The sequence below is a fragment of the Onychomys torridus genome, chromosome 2 (genome assembly GCF_903995425.1).
Source record: "Onychomys torridus chromosome 2, mOncTor1.1, whole genome shotgun sequence".
NCBI lineage: Eukaryota > Metazoa > Chordata > Mammalia > Rodentia > Cricetidae > Onychomys > Onychomys torridus.
In genome coordinates this window covers 124856979-124880981 of record NC_050444.1, presented here as the reverse complement: position 1 = coordinate 124880981, position 24003 = coordinate 124856979, and the positions used below count along the sequence as shown (strand labels likewise).

The following is a 24003-nucleotide window of genomic DNA, read 5'->3' as shown; positions in this document are numbered from 1 at the left end:
TGCTGGCCTCGAACTCACAGAGATCCACCTGGCTCTGCCTCCCAAGTGCTGGCATTAAAGGGGTGTGCCATGACCACTAGCTGCACTGATTTTTAAGTACATTTACTTTTTGGGGGGGGGGGGTGGGGAGGAGTGCGCAGCATACCTTTGTGGGTACACGCACCCGCGCATACACATTCCAAGGCCAGAGGAGGACAACTGGGTGTCTTCCTCTTTTGCCTTCTGTCTTACTCTCACTGACCCAGGAGTTTGCTGTTTTGGGTAGGTTGGCTGGCCAGGGATTTTGTGGGACCTGCCTGTATCCATCCCAAAAGCTGGAGTTACAGGCACACATGGCCATGTCTGGCTTTTTTTTTATACAGGTTTTAGGATTAGAACTCAGGCTGTCATGCTTGGACAGCAAGCAAACCCTTGTAGCCACTGAGCCATCTTCCCAGCCCCAAGACACTTTTAAAATACAGAGTAAGAGATTTAGATTATGAATGCATTGAATTCTTCCAGAGAGCTTGGTAGATGTGTTTGGTGACACACTTATGTTCCAACACTCAGGAAATTGAAACAGGGTCAAAAAAGTTTAAAGCCAGTCTAGCCTGCATAATAAGACCCAGTCTTACAAGAAAAGCAAATCAGAAAGAAGGAGGGAGAAAAAGAGAAAGAAAAATAGACACACTTAAAAAATAGCTAGGCATGGGCTGGAGAGGTTAAGAGCACTGACTGCTCTTCCGGAGGTCCTGAGTTCAATTCCCAGCAGCTACATGGTGGCTTACAACCATCTGTAATGAGATCTGGCGCCCTCTTCTGTATACATAATAAATAATTTTTTTAAAAAAAAGATTTATTAAAAAAAAAAAAAAAAAAAGCTGGGCAGCCAGGGTGGTGGCACACACCTGTAATCACAGCACTCGGGAGGCAGAGGCAGGTGGATCTCTGTGAGTTCGAGGCCAGCCTGGTCTACAGAGCTAGTCCAGGACAGGCTCCAAAGCTACAGAGAAACCCTGTCTCGAAAAACCCAGAAAAAAAAAAAAAAAAAAAATAGATGGCTCAGCAGTTAAGAGCACCAGCTGCTCTTCCATAGAGGATCTGAGTTTAAGATTCCTAGCACCCACAAGGTGACTAAACCACCTATAACTCTAGTTCCAAGGGATTTGATACCTTTTCCTGGACTTCTCTGGGCCCTGGCATGCAAGGGGTACACAGACATATATGCAGACAAAACACCCATACACATAAAATAAGAATATTTTTTTTTTTTTAAGATTTTCTGAATTCAAGGGAATAAAGTGGAGATTGATAGAGGAGGACACCTGATTTGTGAGGGTTTTTTGGTTTTTGACTATTCAGGCAGGATCTTTCCTATGTAGATTTGCTCCGTATACCACCGTGCCTGGCCTTTGATGCATTTGTTTTGTTGTGAGCTCTAAAGAACTTGTTTTGTTTGTGGGATAACTTCAAAATGCATAAATACCTTAGGAGAAATGTTCTTATATTTTTCTTTCAGCTTCAAGATACTGCAGCATGCTGATTGAAGAAGGAGGACTACAGCATTTGTACAACATCAAAGAGCATGAACAGACAGACCCCTACGTCCAGCAGATTGCTGTAGCCATTCTGGACAGTTTAGAAAAACACATTGTGCGCCATGGGAGGCCCCCTCCCTGTAAAAAGCAGCCCCAGGCCCGACTAAATTGATAGCCATAGATAGTTGAATAATGAACAACAGGAATCATTTTTGTGGTTGGTTCATTTGGAATAATATGCTCTCTGGTGTTGGGGTGTAGTGTGTGTGTGTGTGTGTGTGTGTGTGTGTGTGTGTGTGTGTGTGTGTGTGAGAAGAGTCCTGTTGGTAATGTACAGTACTGCCCATGTGAACAGTCTGATTTGTCTTGTGATTTTTAACTTATGAGGCAAGAAAGGTCTTCCTTCATTTTGTCTTTTAGGAAATCTTTCAGTGTTTGAACTTAACCTGTGCTTGAGATGCTACAGTTTTATGATAAATTGCACGAACCCTTATGCAGACTTGTCTAGAGTCCCTTCCAGGTCATTTGCAGCGTGAGCAGGGCTGCTGATGTCACATCAGCTCTGGTTTGGTTGTAAGTTTTATACTGCTTCTGTAAAAATGCCCTCATTCTCTGTGTATCTCTCACAAGATGAGCCTCTTTGTGTGAGTGGAAATCCATTATGTCTCTGGAAGTTCTTGGCTGTTTGGAGCCTGGATAGCAGTCAAAAAAATACAAAAGAAAAGCCATGGACGAAGAACAGAGTTGAACAGGGTTAGACATTTCTTTTATGGCATAGCTCTGAGAAGACAGGCTCTCCTTGTCCCCTCTACCAAGGCCAGGAGCAGGAGCTGTTCTCCATGCTGAACGCTGGAAGAATGGACTGTTTGTGCAGGTTATTCTAGAAATGCTCCCCCAGCCACCACAGTGTCAAAGCCTCTCTGAGACAGTCTGTCATGTTGTATCAGTGTGTTTTTAAAATGTCATTGGTTAAAACTGGCTATTTTTACCTCTTCTTTCCCAAAGTCATTCTTACTCAGTGAAGTAGAGACTTCACAGAGTTAATTTGCTTAGTTAAAATACAATTGACAACAGAAGATTTGCTATAAAAATTTAACCTTGAGCTGGGCTGTGGCTCAGTGGTAGAGTGTGTTCTTAGCATGTATGGATTCAATACCCAGCACCACACACAAAAATGTTAATATTTTTCTTATGATAAAGTACGATATCTGTCAGCATAAATGGCTCATTCCTGTACTCTTACCACTCAGGAGACGGAGGCAAGAGGGGTGCCATGAGTCTGAGGCCAACCTGTGTTAGAGTGACATTTAGTATATCTTCATTATGTGTTCATGTTCGAAAAAGATGTCCACATCCCACGTCCAGACATGCAGGAAAAGAATAGACTGCTGCTCAGTGATTCCGTATGGAGCTGCACGGGTAAAAGGAAATGTTTTTGATGGGCTTTTTTAGACAGTTGCCTTTCCTTTAAGATAATTGATATAATGAAGAATCAGTTACTGTCCTGTGACCCTGGGAGGTATCATGTTACCAACAAACTTAATTTCCATTTCCATTTCAAGTTGGGAATAGTTGAGACCTATAGTCTATTCATCACAAGGGTGAGACAGAAGGGATTACACATTGGAGATGAGCTTAGGCTACAGAGCTGTAAGTCAGCCTGGACTATACAGGAAGACCCTTTCTCACAAAACAGAACAAATTCTTATTTTAAGGAGGCTTGGTAGAACTTGCCCTTAATCCAAAACATTAAGGAGCAGGTGGCATTTAAGGCCAACATGGGCTAGAAGCAGGACCCTTTTCAGACAGGTACAGTAACATCTCGTTTTGTGAATAGGTTTAATCTGAAATCTCATCTGACCACATTTTACTCATACATGTCTAACATGTTTTCAATAGAGTTTTAAAATGATATTTTTAAATAAGTCAGAAATACTTCCGTTTAGAAAGGAGCTAGTTTAAGCTGGGCACGGGGCACACATCTGTAATCCTAGTGTGTGGAAAATGAAGGGAGAGGACTGTGAGTTCTAAGCCAGCCTGGGCTACGTGAGAGTCCCTGTCTATAGGAAACCAACAAGTTGATTGATTTATTAGTATGCTTTTAGCATGTCTGACTCATTTCATACTACTGTCACAGACTTCAGACTTGAATGTTTTGGTCTTCCTTTGTAGGGATGAATACAGCATCAAACTGAAAGAGAACAGATACATAGAATTATCAAAAAGCCATATAAAATAGTGGTTGAATTCTTACTTCATTGATTCAAGGGATTTTTAGAGCCATAAGATACATTCACCTGCGATGGTTGCTCAAACATGATCTGCCACTGGGGAGACAGGATCGTTGAAAGTTTGAGGTTAGCCTGGGTTACCTAGTGATGCTGGTCTCAACAGCCTCCCCACAAAAAGATGCATTTTCATAGTCATGCATATTTCAGAGAAAATTCTTTCAAAGGAGTTTTTGCTTTTTGTTGACATTTCACCCTCAATCTTAATGTCTAAAATTAAAATTCTGACGATAGAATAATCTGCAGTAGCTTGCAAGTTGGTGGTGACCACCAGCCAGGTCTACCTAGAGTATTTCTGGGAAAGCCTGTTGAGTGTCAGGACAAAAGAGCATGTTCCTGTAGGCTACTACTTAAACTTTCTGCTTTTACAAATCTCTAGACAAGTAAGGCCAGATGTTGTGGTACACACCTGTAATCCCAATATCACCAACCACATAGCAAATTCAGAACCCTAACTCAAGAGGCAGAACAAGAAATGGCCAAAAAAATTACAGAATTTTTCAGAATAATTTGATATATGAAGATTCAAAAAGATTTCGATTTATATTTTGCAGGCCAGTCAGGGCTACATTGCAAAACTTAAATAAAAAATGCTCACATCACAAATGTATCAATGTTAGTGCCTCTGTGGCTTTGACTTTTGTGTGTTTGGGGGGGGGGGTCTTTTTTTCAGATAGAGTCTCCAAGTGTAGACCCAAGTCTACTTTGATCCTACTCAGTTGACAGTTCAGAGTAAGTGGTAAGGTTCCAGGCATGTGCTGCTGTGTCTGGCTCTGGGATGGATCTGAAAGCCATCATTAAGACAGAATTTTCAATAAAGTCCTGAATATAGCTAAAATATAGTAAATACATGTGTGGTATGTCCAGCCAGTCTCTACAGACCTCCCCTTTGTAATTGGAGACCATAATGTAAGTACTTGATACCTCCAAAGTCATGGGCTTAGGGATGTGCTTTCAAGCCCAGTTTAGACTAACCTGAATGACCTTGTTGAACTCATCAGTGTACTCAGACACAAGCCATTGGGCCAGCAATAGCAACGCTTGGATCTGCTGAAGGAAATGCATGCACAAGGTCCCAGGGCCAGCCCCAGCACCCCTCCCAGAAGGGAAATGGAGTTAGACTTTGTAAGACTGTAATCTAATAAAGCAAAGTATAGCAAATGAAAGCATCTGGTGTTTGTGCATCGAGTAAGTTTTGCTATGGTCTTTATACTCTGAATTTTTTTCTCCTTCTGGGTTGAGCTCGTAACTCAGCTCAGTACTAGAGTGAATGTCTCTGAGTTCAATTCCTACTATCAGAAAAAGAAGAGGGTTTTAAATGTTTTTATAAATAATACCATACATCACATCAGGAAGTCATAGGGGATGGACACAGTGACTACTAATCTTAACTGAGGATTTAAGAAGAGTCCTATTAGACCCACAAGTTTCAAAGTTGAACATAATCGTTGCTGCTACTTAGCCTGGGCAGGAGGGCTCACCCAGGTGAGGATGAAGACTACCTTGGGAGTTTGCATCTGTATTTTTTTGTTTCTAAAGAATCAAAGGTCCATGTTTAAAAACCACCAACCAGGCATGCTTGATGGTGCATGCCTTCAATCCAGCACTTGGGAGGCAGAAGCAGAGGCAGGTGGATCTCTGTGAATTCAAGGTTAGTCTACATAGTTCCAGGAGAGCCAGGGCTGTATAGTGAGATCTTGTGTCAAAAACAAAAAGTACATCAGTCATATAAATCCAGTTAATGAAATTTCTCTTATAAATGAGTCCTTTTATGATGGCCTGGTCTTCCTAGTCAATATTTTGGGGGGTTTTGCTTTGTTTTGTCTCATATAACCAGAGCTAGCTTAGAACTCAACCATCCTGCCTATGTGTCCCAAGCACACCACTTGCCTGACTTCTTAGTCACTACAGTGTGACTGTTGTGCTAAGATAACACTGGCAGCCGGCAGTGGTGGCGCATGCCTTTAATCCCAGCACTCAGGAGGCAGAGCCAGGCAGATCTCTGAGTTTGAGGCCAGCCTGGGCTACCTAGTAAGTTCCAGGAAAAATGTGCAAAGCTACACAGAGAAACCCTGTCTCAAAAAACAACAAAAAAAGAATATGCTAAGCAGTGTGATGACACATGCTGTTACTTTAACATGGAAGTACTGAGCCAGGAAAACCTTGAGTTCATACCATCCTGGGCTGCACCTCTACATAAGTGAATTAGGAGTTTAAGATGAACCTGGGCAACATAAGATCCCACCTCAAAAAATCATGTAGGGTTTGGGGATTTAGCTCAGTGGTAGAGCGCTTGCCTAGCAAGCACAAGGCCCTGGGTTCGGTGCTCATCTCTGGGGGAAAAAAAATCATGTGGTAGTGCATGATTTTAATCCCAGAACTTGGAGGCACATCTCTGAGTCCAAGACTAGCCTGGTCTTCAGAGCGGGTTCCAGGAGAGCCAGGGCTGCACAGAGAAACCCTGTTTGGAAAAACCAATTTTATATTTTTTTTCAAAATTATTTTGTGACAAATCATAAATCTATTTCATTAATGGTAAATACTTCACTTTGAGTTACTTTATGGAAAACAGTTCTTTTGAGGATTTTGTTTATTTGGGTTTTTTTTTTGTTGTTGTTGTTGTTTGTTTTTTTGAGGAGGGGAGTGGTGGTATGTTTGTTTTTTGAGATAGGGTTTCTCTCCTGAAACTACTTCTGTAGACCTGACTGGCCTGGAACTCACAGGATCCACCTACCTGCCTCTGCCTCCCAAATGCTGAGATTAAAGGCGTACACTGAACTCTTTTAATCAACTTTGAAGCAAGACATTCCATACATAATGAAAGTTGAGATACTTTCATAAAAGGAAACCTTTTAGAGCATTTTTTCCTTTAAAAGTTGAATGTTATGTCAGGATATCTCAGGTAGTCTGCAGAGACATTTTTTCAGGTCACTGACCTTGTGGGCCAGTGAGATGGCTTAGTAGGTAAAGGTGCTTGCTGCCTAGCCTGAGCTCAATTCTGTATGGTGAGGATCCCCATGGTGGAAGGAGAGAACTGACTTCCACAAGTTGTCCTCTGACCCCCATGTGTGCATAACGCACACTCATGCCCGCATTAAATAGCGAGGTATAACAAAATTAAACACCAACTTTTTACGTCTACACTCAGAAGGCAAAGCAGAAAGGTTGAATTGGAGGCCAGCTCAAGCTACTAAGTGAGGTTCAGGCCATCTTGGACTATATAGAAAGACCTTGTTTGAAAAGTCCAAAATAAGTAAATTAATAACAAAATGAAAATCTCTGATTTCACAGGATTCCTCTGTCAAATTCTAAACTTGTGCATATGAAAAGCTATCTTTTGCTTGAGCTCTGATAGGTTCAACTCTTTTCAAGGAACAAGACACCCATCAAGAAGTTGAATGTGTATATTTCAGACACAATTCTGGATTGTATGGGTTGAATGAAGGTATTCTAGTTATGGCCTGGTGAACAAGAGTATTCTGCACATAAATCATGCTATATATTCAAATAGGATATCACTCAAGTATTAATGTTGTATGTACAGATTGGGATTTTTTTGCCTAAATAAATGTTACAAATTTTATGGAACTATGTCTCGTTTCACTCCATATACTTTAAAATGTAGTATTAAGCCAAGTTTTGTATTTCTTAGTAATCCATTGTACCAGTGCTTTCTGAAATATGTAGAAGTCTGTATACTAGAACATCATTCTGTCATTCCTTAATGAAGTACTTGTGTTAGAACCAGGCTTGCAGGTTGGTACACCTGCAATCCTAGCATTTAGGGAGACTGAAGAAGGTTCAAGTCCAGGCCAGCCTGTGTTATACAGTAAGAGCCCCCCCACACCTCAACAACAACGACAAAAAGTTCCTCAGTGGTAGGGGGATTATCAAACGTGCTTAAGACACTTCAAGGAATTTAATTTTAATGGAGAATAATAATAGATACTATTTAACATGTTCTAGAACAGTCTGAAGTGCTTGTTAAAGGGACCAATGACCACACCTAATTCATAACTGGACAGTTGAGTCCAATTAGTCACAAAAGAATTCCTAGAGGGTAGGTCAGTGGTGGTTCATGCCTTTAATCCCAACACTCAGAAGGCAGAGACAGATGAGTTCGAGGTCAACCTTGTCTACAGAGCAAGTTCCAGGAGCACAGCCAGGGCTGCTGTTGGTTGGTTGTGCTCTTTTTGGGGGCCTGCCACCCAGCTCCTAAATAAATCACACATGGAGGTATAAATGCCCGGCTTTAGCTTGGCTTATTTCTAGCCAGCTTTTCTTAAATTATCTTTTGCTTCTTATACCTTTGTCTAACTTCTGTATATCTTCCTTCCATTCTTACTCTGGCTGGCCCCTAGAGTCCTCCTCTCCTTGTTCTCTTCTTCTTTCTTTTTCTCCCAGATTTCTCTCTATTTATTCTCTCTGCCTGCCAGCCTCACCTGTCCTTTCTCATGCCCTGCTCTTGGCCGGTTCTCTTTATTATACTACCAGGTGTTTTAGACAGGTAAGTATCACAGCTTCACGGAGTTAAAAGTAACATAAACAAAAGTAACACACCTTAAATAATATTCTACCACACAGGAATACACAGAGAAAAGAAACCCTGTCTCAGAAAACAAAACAACAAAAATTCGTGGAGAAAATGATACCTGGGTTTGTCACCAACAGTGGAGACTTGGAAGTAAAGCGGCAGTCCCCTCTTTACTTGGGTACAGTGGGATCTTGACCAGATGCTATAATAAAGAATTTAAAGCCAGGCATTGGTGGCGCACACCTTTAATCCCAACACTTGGGAGGCAGAGGCAGGCGGATTTCTGTGAGTTCGAGGCCAACCTGGTCTCTAAAGCGAGTTCCAGGAAAGGTGCAAAGCTACACAGAGAAACCCTGTCTCGGAAAAAAAAAAAAAAAAGTAAGATGAAGAAGTGGCTCAGTGATGAAGAACACAGGCTACTCCAAAGGACTGGGATTTTACTCCCAACACCCATATGGAGACTCACAACTCCAGCTCTAGAGGATCCAATACCCCCTCCTGACTTCTGCAGGCACTACATGAATGTAGTGCACAGACATATATACAAGTAAAAGGAAAACATCTATACACATAAACATAAAACAGAAGCCAGGCATGGTGGTGCATGCCTTTAATCCCAGCACTTGGGAGACAGAGATAGGTGGATCTCTGGGTTTGAGGCCAGCCTGATCTACAGATTGAGTTCCAGGAGAGCGGGGACTACACAAGAGAAACCCTGCCTCAAAAACAAACAAACAAACAAACAAACAAATAAAAAGTAGCCAGGTAGTGATGGTGCTTGCCTTTAATCTCAGCACTCAGAGGCAGGTGAATCTCTGAGTTCGAGGCCAGCCTGGTCTGAAAAGGAAGTTCCAGGACAGCCAGGGTTGTTACACAGTGAAACCCTGTCTCGAAAAACCAAAAATAAAAAATAAAACAAATTTAGGATAAGTCAATAGTGCCAACACTTTTAATCCCAGCATGTAGGAGGCCGTGGTTAGAAGTTTGACCCAATATTTAAGGCTAGCCTGGGCTATAGAATGAGATTCTATCTCAATTTTAAAAAAGAAAATGCTGTGGGATATCTTTCTGTATGCTGTGAATATGTGTTTCTCTGATTGGTTGATAAATAAAGCTGTATTGGCGTATGGCAAGGCAGCTTAGAGGCAGGAAGTTTGATGCTCAGAACCTACATAGTGGAAAGAGAATCAACTTCTAAAAATGGGGACCTCCACACAAGCACCATAGCATGTATACAAGCAGAAAGCATACACGTATACACACACACCATACACACACACACACACACACACACACACACACACACACACACACACACATAAATGTTTAAAACGTAGTCCTGGGTTAGATTCTTGGCACTATATAAAACTGTTGAAAACGACTCGGCAGTTAAGAATGGGTACTATTGGCTCTTTATGAATTTGAGTCAACTTAGTCTATTTATTAAGTTGTAGACCAGCTAGGACAACATAGTGAGACCCTGTCTAAGAAAGGAAAAACAAATTTAAAACAAAGTTTGTGTTGTTTTTGGAGAGAAATGAATTTGGTTCTCAGCACAACTACAGGCAATTCACAAGGATCTGCAGGTGATCCAGCACCCTCTTCTGGCCTCTTAGGGTACCTGCACTTACACGAGCCCGCCCCTCCCCTCCAGGCATAAACACAAGTACACACATAATTAAAACTAAAACATGGCAGGCATATTATCATACACCTTTAATCCCAGCACTTGGGAGGAAGAGGCAGGCAGCCCTGTGATTCCAGGCCAGCCTGGTCTACAGAGTTGTAGGCCAGCCAGGACTGTTAGACAGAGAAACACTGTCTGGAAAAACAAAACAAAAACCAAACTAGGTGTGATGGTGCATGCCACTAAGGCCAGCTTTTACAATATTTTTTCTTGCTTATTTTGAGATAGTGTATAGCTGTATGATTAGATAGCCTAAGATGGCTTCTAAGTCACTAAGTAGACAGGCTGAAACTTATTTAGGCAATATTCCTGCCTTACCTTTTCAAGTACTGGGAAGACAGGCATGTACCACCGCACCTGGAGCATACTTTTTTTTTTGAGACAGTGTTTCTCTGTGTAGCCCTGGCTATCCTGGAATTTGTTCTATAGACCAAATCAGCCTGGATCCTACTCTTGTTTTGTGTTTTGTTTTTTTTTTTTAAGCACAGGACTGTGAGATCCAAGTCTGGGCATGAGTCCAACCACTGAGTTCATCCTCAGGCCTGTATAACTTTTTTTTTTTTTTTTTGGTTTTTCTTTTTGTTGTTGTTGTTGGTTGGTTGGTTGGTTGGTTGGTTGGTTTTGGTTTTTCGAGACAGGGTTTCTCTGGGTAATTTTGGTGCCTGTCCTGAATCTCACTCTGTAGACCAGGCTGGCCTCGAACTCACAAAGATCTGCCTGGCTCTGCCTCCCAAGTGTAGTATTAAAGGCGTGTGCCACTACTGCCCCGCTATATAATCCTTAAAATTTATTTTTTCTAACATTATATTATCTGTCCACTTAGTGACTTTGCTTTTTATTGCCTTACCCTAGGTTTATCTTCTGGTTGTTTTTGAGACAGGATCTTCCTGTCTCGCCCTCTTGTCTCCAGCGTGCTGGAGTTACAGTCATGTACCTTTACATCCTGCTCTTTTGCTATTTAAAATATATATGTGGGGCCTCGAGAGATGGCCCAGTCATTAGAGCACTGGCTGCTCCTCCAGAGGCTGGAGCTCACCAAGTCCCAGCACCCACATGGCAGCTCACCATCATCTGTATCTCCAGCTCCAGGGGATCTGGCACCCTCTTCTGGAGAGGTGCACATGTGGTGTGCACACATAAATGCAGGTCAAACACCCAAACACATAAAAGGAAATAAAAATCCTTTTAACGTTATCTTTGGTGTGTGTATGGGGTACAGGTACCCTCACTTCTGTGCACACGCAGAGGAGGATGTTGGGGTATCTCCCATCACTCTGATGACACAGTCTCCAGCTGAGCTTGAAGCTCTTTTGGCTAGACTGGCTTGCCAGTGAGAAGGGACCTGACAGTCTTAGCCATACGTGCCTTTACCCCCTGAGTCATCTCACCAACCAAACCTGAAGGTTGTTTTTTTAAATTCTATTTACACATTTGTGTGTGTATGGGTATGTGTGTGGGGGTACACACACATGCCACATCAAGCATGTGAAGGTCAGTGGGAATCAGTTTGTGGGGATCAGTTCTTTTCTTCCACCACGTGGATCCTGGCGATGGAACTCATGTCCTCAGGCTCGGCAGCAAGCGCTTTCATCTCGAGCAGCTCTCAACCTGTGGGTTCTAACCCTTTCCCAGGGGTCGCCTAAGACCACTGGAAAACACAGAGATTTACATTGCAATTCATAACAGTAGCAAAATTACAGGTATGAAGTAGCAACGAAATACTTTTGTGGTTGGGGTCCCCACAGCACGAGGAACTGTATTCAAGGGCCGGTGCAGTAGGAGGGTTGAGAACTACTTAGAATCTAAGCAGGCCTGTCAACAGGAAGTTTTGTTATTACTTGTTATGCTGATTTTTATATATTTCATTATATAGATTCCCCTCCTTGGGAGTCTTCCTCTCTTCTCCTGTGCCCTCTGCCTCCTCTTCACCATTACCAATCGGCAGGAGAGTCATTCCTTGGCGGGATCGAGCTCCGTGGTCCACGGAGTTAAGACGAGGAAGCTGAGGACAGGGAGCAGAAAACTCACTTTAATCATGTCGTTACCCGAATTTTAGGGAGTCCCTATGTGATCGCCACCCGATATCATGGAAATTGGGTTTGTAGTCTCATTAATAAAAATAATTTAAGAATGGACTTAAATAGAAGATCAAGGAAAATTTTAAAAAGAGTAAAAAAAAGTAACTGCCAGGGCAGGCAAGCTGTAAATCTCAGCAGCTGCCTAGAGCAGGAGAATGGAAGAGAAAAGAGCCATACCATGCAAGCTACTGACTGACATGGAAGCCGCCCACACGGCAGCTATAAGGCAGGAAAAGAGATAAAAAGGCCAAGAGGGCAGGGCGATGGTGGTGCCCGCCTTTAATCCCAGGCAGATTTCTGTGAGTTCGAGGCCAGCCTGGGCTGCAGAGTGAGTTCCAGGAAAGGCGCAAAGCTACACAGAGAAACTCTGTCTCATAAACAAACAAACAAACAAACAAACAAACAAACAAAAAGGCCAGGAGGTGGCGGCACATGTCTTTAATCCCAGAACTAAGAGGCAGAGGCAGGCAGATCTCTGTTAGTTCGAGGCTAGCCTGGTTTACAGAGTGAGTTCCAGGACAGCCAGGGCAACACAGAGAAACCCTGTTTCAAAAAAAAAAAAAAAAAAGATTATAAGGTGGTCTCTGAACTCAGTCTCCGTGTAGCTTCCAGCCTGTGAAAAATTAAGTCTGGCTGTCATGGTGGCATACCCCTGTAATCCGGGCATTGAAGAGGCAGAGGCAGGTGGATCTCTTTGAGTTCCAGGCCAACCTGGTCTATATACTCAGGCTAGCCAGGGTTACACTGTAAAATCTTGTCCACAAACAAAAAAGGGCAGCAGTCATGTTGAGGCAGGACAGACAGGCAAGTACATGAGACAGAGGAGCCCCTCATCCTAGAGACTGGCTGAAGCTTCTCGACAGCAGAGGGACAAGAACACCAACACAGTTAATTACCAACTACTGAAGGCCTTTCCCTCCGCCCAGCTCTAAACCTGCACTTTCTAGGAATCTCAGCAGAAGTAGAAAGGGCATGTGTAATCCCGGTGGTCACTGTTTTACCTTCTCAGATTACAATTCCAGCCAGTTCATGTCCAGAGCTGCCTCAGTTATCAAAGAGCCATAGCGATGTAGCTTGAGACTCATCAAAATGGCGTGTGGCGAATACTCTGACACTAATTCCACCTCTACCAAACCTGCACTTGGATATGTCTTTCTTTCCAGGAGCCTTCCTTCCTTCTAACTCATTCTTAAGCCTGTACTAGAGAGTAGCTTTCATAGACTCTCCAAGTTGGCTTCATCATATACTTACTAGTTAGTCCTGAAATTCTTTTCTGCATCGAAACTACAAATCCCAGTTAGGCCTGAGTCTAGGTGTGCTAGACAGTTTTATGTCAGCTTAACACAAGTCTTGTATAATATTAGAGGGTCCAGCCTTAATATTATACATCCCAGGGGCTCAGGAGAGAGAACTACTAACGGCGAGGACTATTTTTGGGAAATAGAATCTCAGCACCCTGAGCTCTATAGTGCACTTGCTTTAATTCCTCTGGCATAACATCCTAAACACAGCTTCAGTTCTGTTCTAGCTCCTTTCTTGCCTGATTTCTCTCTACACTTATCTACTGCTCCCTCTAAGTTCTATCTTAATTCTCTCGTCTTAATTCTGCCTCGTCTAGGTCCTTTTCAGCTTGTTCTTACCCAGCTAATGCTTCCCCATCTGGCTCTTCCTCATCTTCCATCTCGTTCCTCTAGTACTCTCTTCTAGCCCTTCAATCTAGTTCTTCTCCATCTCAGTTTGTTCCTCTCAATTTCTTACCCATCTAGTCCTTCCATTCTCTTTTCTCCTCTCCCCCCATGCCCCGGAAGTCCCAGTATAAAAAAGGGAGGGTCCGAGCTAAATTGTGTAAAGCTATTACTTAATGTCCACCTGACCTAGGCGGTGTCCCCTTGTGGAATTTACCTTAAGTCAGGAGACTTATATGTGGGCTGCTATCACTGTTAGTCCTTGAAAGTTGAGTGCCCATGTGGGCGGTGTTTCCTGTAGTCCTTGAGAGTGGCCAAGGGAGATATCTGATTCTAGAGAAAGCCTTTCCTGAGGCTGTTCTCCAAATACCTGGAATGTGTATGTCCAGAGAGTGATCAGTCCACACTGTTAGCCCTTCTTAGGGAAAAGTCAATTGGGAAAACTATGAAGGCACACATGATTTTCATAACAGAATTCAGCTGATATATAACAAGCCAAATAACACCAAAAAACTCCTTGAGATTTGGCTTCCTCTGGAGGAATTCCCTGATTCCTCCAGGTAGTGACTTTGCCATAACCAGCTGAGTTCTTATGATGTATTCCTGTGGCCTGCAGCACACAAGCTAAAGTCAGTTATTTGGGAACAGGTAGTTGGGACAGGAAAACTCTGTTTACAGTACATAATAAAAATTTCTAAAAAGACGGCTGGAAAGACGGTTCAGTGATTAAACACACTGGCTGCTCTTGCAGAGGACCCTTGTCCCAGCACCCACATGTCAGCGCATTACCATCTGTAACTCCAGTTCCAGAGTATCCAGCACCATCTTCTGGGTAACGTGCATTCCTGCACCCCCTCTAACCCCCACCACCAATAATAAAAGAAATCATTAAAGTTTTTTCTAAAAAGGAAGAGGAAAGAAATCTTACCTTATTGGGAATATAGCTCAGGGGTAGAATATGTGCTTAGCATACATGAAAGACCCTGTGTTCTATCCCTGGCACCAAAACAGACAAACCTTATCTGCACTTCCCATACCTAGAACAGAGTTTTACCTTAGTTATTTGCCACTAGCCCCTGTGAGGAGGTCTTCAGTCATAGAAGCACTGACCTGGACACCAGGACATTGCGAAAGAAATTGTTAAAAACAAGCAAACAAGCCGGGGTTGGGGAGGTGGGGGGGGGGGGGGTATGAAGGGGTCGGGTGGTGGTGGCGGCGCTGACGCCTTTAATCCTAACACTCCAGAGGCAGAGCCAGGTGGATCTCTGTGAGTTTGAGGCCAGCCTGGTCTACAGAGCGAGATCTAGGACAGACACCCAAACTATATGGAGAAACCCTGTCTTGCAAAAAAAACCCAAAAAACAAACAAACGGGCTGGAGAGATGGCTCAGTGGTTAAGAGCACCGACTGATCTTCCAGAGGTCCTGAGTTCAATTCCCAGCAACCACATGGTGGCTCACAGCCATCTGTAATGAGATCTGGCGCCCTCTTCTGGCCTGCAGACATACATGCAGGCTGAACACTGTATACATGATAAATAAATCTTTAAAACAAACAGACAAACAAACCTAAGAAAACAAGCAAACAAGCTAGGCGGTGGTGGAGCATGCCTTTGATCCCAGCACCTGATGGTCTAATACAGAGCTGAACAGCCTATAGTGAGGCAGGAGAGAGAAATAGGCAGGGCTGGCAGGCAGAGAGGTTAAACAGGAGAACTCTGGAGAAGGAAAAAGTAGCCAGAGAGGGAGTAGAGAAGGAGAAGGAAGGAGGAGGAAGGAGGGCTCCAGGGGCCAGCCACCCAGCTACACAGCAGGCCATGGAGTAAGTGGATAGCCTAGACTAATCTTGAACTCCTGTGCCCCGCCTCTACCTCCCTAGAACATTCATTACAGGCATGTACCAGTTTATCTCATTTTTCAGAAGACAAGATTGATGTTTATAAGACCCAAATGATAGTGGAGTTTTTGCCTTTTCTCTCTTTGTCTTATGGCGCTGAGGATAGAACCCGGGCCCTGTGCATGTTAGGCCAGTGCTCCCTACTAGTGAGCCCAGAAGTATCTTCTTCATTTTGGGGAAGCAGAGGTCAGGGACCTCTGTCCCTTTGTGATGTGTGGGCTGGAAAGATGGCTCAGTGGTTAGGGGTGCTTACAGCCCTTGCAGAAGATCCAGGTTCAATCCCAGCAACCACAGGGTGGCTCATTACCACTGGTCAGTCCAGTTCCAGGGGCTCTGATGCCCTCTTCTGGCCTCCATGAACACTGCATACACATGGTGCACAGACATACAGACAAAACACCCATGTACATAAAAATAAAAATGAGGGAGTGGGAAAGAGCTCCAGTGAGTGTGCATGGGACAGGACACACGTGGAGGTCAAAGGACAACTTGTTGGAACTGGTCTGTCCTTCTACCATGTGGGTTGTGGGGATCCTTGAACTCAGGCTGTAAGACTTGGTGGCAAGCATTTTAAAGTGCTGCGCCATCTGGCCAGCCCTATTAGAGATTTCCTTGTAGGTTGGTTTTAGATTTAATTTTTATTTACTATTTATTTATTCATGTGTGTGTGTGTGTGTGTGTGTGTCCGTATGTAGCCACATGTGTGCAGGTGGCTGCTGAAGCTGGAAGAGGGTATAAGATGCTCTGGTGGTGGAGTTACAGGCAGCTGTAAACTACCCTATGTGAGTGTTCGTATATGAACTCAGATCCTTGTAAAAACAGTGAACTGTCTTAACTGCTGAGCCATCTTTCCAGATCAACCTAGATTTTTGGCATTAGAGTTAGAAAAGAGAAAGGTACTCCAGAAGAAAGACACAAGATTCTTAAAAGACAAAGACTCAAAGACCCGCCTGCCTCTGCCTCCCAAGTACTGGGATTAAAGGCGTGGTGCCACCACCGCCCAGCTAAAAGTACATTCTTTTATTTTTATTGTGAGACAGGATCTTATTATGTAGCCCTGGCTGGCATGGAATTAGATAAGTATACATACCATGCTAGCCTTGAATTCAGTGATCCACCTGCCTCTGCTTCATCAGTGTTGGGGTCAACCAAAGATGTGTATCACAATACCCAATGAAAAGAATATTCTCTCTCTCTTTTTTTAAAAAAACAAATCTCATTTAAAAATTATTTTTATTTTGTATGCATTGGTGTTTTGCTATGGGTGTCTGGTTCTATGGAAATACAGACAGTTGTGAGCTACCATGTGGGTGCTGGGACTTGAACATGGGTCCTCTGGAAGAGCAGTCAGTGCTCTTAACCACTCAGCCATCTTTCCAGCCACAAAAAGAATATTCTTAAAGTAAAACCATTTGTCTTAGTGTTCTATTGCTTTGAAGAGACACCATGACCAAGCCAACTCTTATAAAGGAACACATTTAATTGGGGGCTTGATTACGGTTTCAGAAGCTTAGTCCATTATCATCATGGCAGGGAACATGGTGGCACATAAGCAGGCATGGTGCTGGAGAAATAGCTGAGAGTTTACATCGTGATCCTCGGGTAGCAGGCAGAGAGAGAGACACTGGGTCTGGCAAGGGTTTTTGAAATCTCAAGCCCACCCCCAGTGACACACTTCCTCCAAGGAGGCCACACCCACTCTAACAAGGCCACACCTCCTAATCCTAATCTTTCCCAAACAGTTCACCAACTGGTCACTAACCATGAAAATATATGAGCTTATGGGGCCATTCTCAAACCACCACAGCATCTCAATATACAATAGTCAAGGGAAAGGCTATCACCAGGAACACTGATAGTTTAATTTAGCTAGGGAAAGAAGGTTGTAGTCAGTGATAGAGAGCCTGCTTAGCATTTGTGAGGCCCTGGTTCAATCCCCAGTCTCAAAAACCAAATGAGATGCTGCACATGGTGGCTCAAACTAGTAATCCCAGAATGGGAAGGCTGAAGGAGAATTGCCACCAGTTTGTGCTGAGACCAGTTTGTGCTATGTAGTGAATTCCAGATGAGCTCAATATAGCATGAGACCCTCTCTCAAACAAATAAAACCACAGAGACAAAATAAACCCCAGAAAGAGAAAACCTAAGAACAGGTGTGAGAGAGGCTGGCGAATCGGCTCAGTGGTAGAGTCCTTGTCTAGCTTTCCAGATGCCTGAAGTTCAGTTTACAGTACTACCAAAACCAATCCAAACCAAAAGGCAGGAGACAGGCATCTAGTTGGATGGGATAATGGGGTAAAACTGAGAGATCAGGGAGCAGAAAGAAGCCAGCCATGTTTTTTACTGCCAGAAATCCTCAGCCAAAGAGAGAGCTACTCCCTATACACCCACAACTATATGCCTTGCTGTTCTGCCATCTTACTTCCTCTCTCTGCCCAGCTACATCACTTCCTGTCTGTCTGTACAGACCTCCAGACCTCTATGGTTAACTAGTGCTGGGATTGAAGGCGTGTGCCACCACTATGCTTGGCTCGGTTCCCAGGGTGGCCTTGAACTCATAGAGACCTGAATATCTGCTCCCGGAATCCTAGGATTAAATGTCTGTGCTACCATTGCCTGACCTCTATGTTTAAATTAGTGGCTGACTTATTCCTCTGATCCCCAGATAAGATTTATTGGGGAGCACAAATAAAACATTACCACAATTAAGGGTGCATTAAGAAAAGGACACAGTATTTATCATTGCCTTTCTCTAAACAAACAAATGTATCTTTCTGTCTGGTAGGGGGAGAAAACAACCATATCTACAGATATAATTCCTGCTTTTCCAGGCAGCCATTTGTTTTTTCTTTTCAATTTTCTTTTTTCTAATTAAGATATAATTAACTGATTAAAATATGTGAACAGAAGCAGGAAAGATCGTTCAACAGTTAAGAGCAGGTTGTGGGCGACCAGTCCAGTTCCCAGGACCCACATGGCAGTTTACATCTGTAACCATTTCCAGGAGATCCAGTGATAGGAAATCACAGCATGTCCACAGGGATGGGCTTGCCCGGCGGACCGCCTAGTTATTTCCGGTTCAAAATAGCCATTTCCAGGTCAGAACATCTCACGTGACTAGGGCTCCGTGGCTTTATATGCTTGCGTAAAGCGCGCGCAGCCATGTAAATGCGTGGAGTAGCCACATGTGGTCCTGTACGCATGCACGGCTCACTCTTTAAAAAGCTGGCACCATGTTGCACAGGTTTCTCCTCTTTTCTCTCTCCTCTCCTTCTCTTCTCTCCTCTCCTCATTCACGTGTGTGCTTCACACAAGCTTGTCACGTCTCTTCCTATCCTATATTAATAAACAGCTCTTCTGTCATGTTCAGGATGTGTTCCTCGCTGGGTAGGAACACCACTAAATAACTAACATCCAGTTCTATCTCCTGGCTTGTGCAGCCACATACATACATACATGCAGGTGAAGCATTCATATACATACAAATAAAAATAAATAAATCTTTCTTTAATGTTATAGATGTTTTGCCTGCATGTGTCTGTGTACCATGTGTATGCCCTTTATCTGAGGAGGCCAGAAGAGGGCATCTGATCCTGTTATGCCCAGATTGCAGGGACCCCCAAAAGACCACCATGGAGACTGAATCCCATGTGTGAAAGCAAAGAGCCTTTATTATCTTCAAGCTCTGAGCTTGGTCTCTCTGTCTTACATAGTGGTGAGAGCAGAGAGTTCAAGCAGGGTGGGGTTTTTATTTTGGCAGAGGTTGGGGTGAGGGGATTTCCAGGGTTCAGGACCCTGACCGGCTGACTTTTGTCTAGGGGTATAGAGAATGTGTAGAATGTCAGGTATTTCCTCTTAGGTGCAGGCCCCACTGGGTGGGGTCACCTTACGGCTCTTCGTGAGTCTGGGCCTCAGGTATTTCCACTTAAATGCAGGCCCCACTGGGTGGGGTCTGCCAGAAATTGTGTCTGGGCCTCTGTAGTGGGTAGCCATCCCAGCATTGGCCTGGAAGTTCCAACCCCCATTGAGAATTCGGTAATGGTCACGTCCACAAGGCAGGGCGGAGGAGGAAGCGGAAGACCCAGGATTGAGAGGAGAGGCTTCTCTTGGTTCCCGGACCCTGGATGCTGGAGGTAGACTGAGCAGAGTTCTCCAGAGAACACTGCCGGACTGCGCTATACCTTTGCCAGACCCTGCAACCTATCCCTTCATTTGTAAGTTACCCCACAAAATAAACCTCCCTTTTAACTACGTGGAGTGGCCTGAATAATTTCACCAATAGGCCTCTAAGCCTGTCATGGCAGCTATGTGGTCAAGTGTTTGGGAACCCCTCTACAATCCCAGTACTAAAAAGACAGAGGCAGGTAGAGCTCTATAAATTCTAGGCTAGCCTAGTCTCCATAGGGAATCCCTAGCCTGCCAAGACTGCATAAGGCCCTATTTCAAACAAACATATAAACAAACAAGAACTATCAAAATGAAGCTGGTGTTATGGTCCACACCTATAATTCCAACACTCTGAAGGCAGAGGTAGGAGGATTGCCACATGTTTAAACCTACCTTGTGCATAGTGAATTCCATCCAGGTCAGCCTGGACAGTTCTTTTTTCTTTTTCTTTGGTTTTTTTTTTTTTTTTTTTTTTTTTTTGGCTTTTTTTCGAGACAGGTTTCTCTGTGTAGTTTTGCACCTTTCCTGAAAGCGTTGTAGCCCAGGCTGGCCTCGAACTCACAGAGATCCGCCTGGCTCTGCCTCCCGAGTGCTGGGATTAAAGGTGTGTGCCACCACCGCCAGGCTTTTTTTTTTTTAGGTAAGATTTCTCTGAGTAACACTGGCTGTCTCAGAACCTGCTCTGTAGACCAGGCTGGCCTTGAATTCAGAGAGCTGCTTGCCTTTTCCTCCTAAGTGCTGGGATTAAAGGCGTGGGCCACCACCACCCAACTGGGACACTTTTTTTTTTTTTTAAATGGAACGCTTCACGAATTTGCATGTCATCCTTGCGCAGGGGCCATGTTAATCTTCTCTGTATCGTTCCAATTTTTTTTTTTTTAAGTATATGTGCCGAAGCGAGCACAACACTTTCTAAAAAACCAAACAAAAAATTACCAAAATGAGTTGTATGCGGTGGCCCTTATCTATAATCCTAGCATTTGTGAAGTAGAGGCAGGAGAATCAGGAGTTCACAATCATCTTCAGCTACATATAGCAAGTCCCGGGCCAGCCTGGGCTACATAGACCCTGTCTCTTACCTAGATGATCAGTTGTGTCAGGAAAACAAAGCTAGGCCTGGCCGCACGCCTTTAATCCCAGCACTCGGGAGGCAGAGTCAGGTGGATCTCTGTGAGTTCGAGGCCAGCCTGGGCACCAAAACTACACAGAGAAACCCTGTCTCGAAAAACAAATACAAAAAAAAAAGAACACAAAGCTAGTAGTTTATTCAAAGTAGCCCTTACCTTCCTCTGTTTTTCTAAAATAGCAGTCATTTCTAGGCGTCTACAAAAAAACAAACAAACCACAGCTCTCATCTTAAAGAGAATAAGAAAGAGTTTATTCTGGGAGTCATTTTAAGTGACCAGGGCCCAGGAACACAGATTTAAGTTAGTCAATGTTTACAAAGTTTTATAGTTTTACAGAACAAAGAAAGTCATACATCATGCCTTAAGTTTAAAATACATTCGTGTGGGGCTGGAGAGTTGACTCAGTTATTAAGAGCATTGGCTGCTCTTCAGATGACTAGGGTTCGATTCCCAGCACCCACGTGGTGGCTCACACCATTTATAAATCTACTTCCAGGAGATGGAATACCCTCTTCTGACCTCTGCAGGCACCAGGCATGCATGTGGACATATACATGCATACATGCAGGCAAAACACACATGCATAAAATAAAATAACTTTTAGAAATTGTGCTGGCTAGTTTTTGGTTTTTTTAGACTTATTTATTTTCTGTATTTAAGTGCTTTGCCTGTCTGTCTGTCTGTGCACCACATGCATGCCTGATGCCTAAGCAAGCCTCCATGTGGGTGCTGGGATGGAACCTGGGTCCTTTAGCAAGAGCAAGTGCTCTTAACTACTGGGTCAGGCTCGAGTTTTATGTCAACTTGTCAAAAGCTACATTTATCTGAAAGAAAGGAACCTCAATTAAGAAAAATGCCTCCATAAGATTCAGCTGCAAGGCATTTTCTTTTTATTTAATTTAATTAATGTATTTATTTAGGTTTTTATTGAGACAGGCTTCTCTGTGTAACAGGGCATTTTCTTAGTGATCAATGTGGGAGGGTCCTGCCAACTATGGGTGGTGCCATCCCAGACTGGTGGTCCTGGATTCTCTAAGAAAGCAGGTTGAGCAAGCCAGTAAACAGCACCTCTCCAGGTTCCTGACCTGTTAATTTCCTGTCCTGACTTCCCTAGATAAAAAGAACCACACTGTGGAACTGTAAACCAAATAAACCCTTTCCTCCCCAAGTTTCTTTGGTCATGTCGTTTTATCACAGCAATAGTGACCCTAGTCAGCACAAAAATAAAATAAATACATTGGTGGGTACACCCGAGAAGCAGTTACAGAGACAGAGGAGAAGCTTTTCTACGGGCCCGCGATGCTATCTGATGACATCCTTAGACGGGGTTGGCGGAAGCTAGTGGTCTGTTCACAGATTCCAAAAGGTTTCTCTCTATTAGTCACAAGATGTTACTTCAGACACAAGCGAGCAAGGAATGTCTGGAGCAGAGACAGAATGAGCCCAAGATGCGGTAATTAGCCTCTGGGCCTGCAACATTCTGATCTCTTCCCAGCACTGAATTCAAATCGGTCCATCAGCCTTGGTAGACACAGCTTCTTCTCAGGAGTTATCGTTCACACGAGGACCAGCTCACTTGAGATCAGGTGTTGAGACCGAGAGCATTCCCGCTGTCATCTTAGTTCTACACAAGCATGCACTCCTGCCCTTCCTGGGATAGAAATGAAACTATTCTCACGGGGCTGGAGAGACGGCTCCGTGGTTAAAAGCACTTCACGCTCTTGCAGAGGATCTTGCAGAGGTTGGTTCCTAGCACCCCAACGGCCCACAACCACTTACACCCCCACTTCCAGGGGCTCCCACACATCCGACCCCTAAGGATTCCTGTATACATGTGTTGCCGTGAAACCAGAGCAGGAGCCATGTTGGTTTCACTTTGGAACAGGAGCCATTTTATTAAGTCCCCACACCCTACAAGGACAGGTTTCTATTTCTAATTAGGAATAATGTTTTCTGGGCTACTTTGATCTATAACTGAGCCCACCACCCCTGTGATGTATGACTCCCCAATTGCATGATGTATACTTGCTTTTTCATTGTATTTTTCTTCTAACTGCCATTCACCTCACCCTATAAAGGTCTTTGCAACTATTTTCTATTAACCTTGGGGCTTTTTCCCCATAAAAGGACCTTAAAAAAGTAGCCTGGGAGCCGGGCGCACACCTATGATCCCAGCACTCGGCAGAGGTCAGTCATGGTCAGGCACACACACATGAACATAAAATCTAATAAGTAGATATTTAGAACTCTTTTTGTGAGATGGGCATGGTGGTACAAGTCTCTGAGAGTTCAAGGCCAGCCTGGTCTACAGAGTGAATTCCAGGAGAGCCAGGGCTACACAGAGATAATCCTGTCTCAAAACAAACAAACAAGGAAAAAAAAAACCAAAAGAGAGAATTTTAGATTGTTATGTGTGTGTGTGTGTTTTAAAACAGGCATCACTATGTGGCCCTAGATAGCCCAGAACTCAGAGATCAACCTGCCTCTGCCTCCCTCCTACGTGCTGGGATTAAAGGTGTGTGCCGCTACCTCCAGCTAAAACCCCTACATCTTGGCTCTTCTGATTTTCAGTTTCTTTGGTAGTTTGTTCTCATCTCCAAACCCTGTTGCTGCAGTGTGATAAGTGACTGAAACCTAGCGGCTATCCCCTACATCTCAGCTAGCTGTAGCGCGCTGTGGGGGCGGGGGTAAGGGAAATAGACACAGGACTGGAAGGATATTAGCACATTCTTCAGTCTTTTAGAAGAAGTTGTTTGCAGAATTATCTCCATCTTAACCTTCTAGTCTAGAAGGTTCCCGCACAAATACTCAGTTCTACCTTTTTTTATTGTCGATGTTATCAAAAATGGGAGGAGGAAAGAGTGCTGGAATTGCAGGTGCTTGTCTTTGGGGGTGGGGGCAGGGTCTGCTATGTACTCTCGGCTGGACTCTCAAATAGATTAGGCTGGCCTGGAACTGGTGTTGATTCTGCAGCTTCTGCCTGCTGGACCGTGCCCTCTCTGGGTTTCTTAACCTCCGTGCAGG

The 24003-nt window shown here is 43.8% G+C and overlaps 1 protein-coding gene and 1 non-coding gene across 2 annotated transcripts in view; one reads left to right on the top strand and one right to left on the bottom strand.

Moving 5' to 3' along the window:
• Zyg11b (zyg-11 family member B, cell cycle regulator) overlaps positions 1–2505 on the top strand; it is a 53517-nt gene extending 51012 nt beyond the window's left edge. The window contains exon 14 of the mRNA XM_036178002.1: positions 1499–2505. Coding sequence (XP_036033895.1) covers positions 1499–1689 — 191 coding nt within the window. The 3' untranslated portion in view covers positions 1690–2505. The remainder of the gene's footprint in view (positions 1–1498) is intronic.
• An 18137-nt stretch (positions 2506–20642) lies between these two features.
• LOC118578939 lies at positions 20643–20748 on the bottom strand. Its single transcript, XR_004944327.1, has one exon. It is a non-coding gene; the product is annotated as a U6 spliceosomal RNA (small nuclear RNA).
• Positions 20749–24003: the final 3255 nt, after the last annotated feature.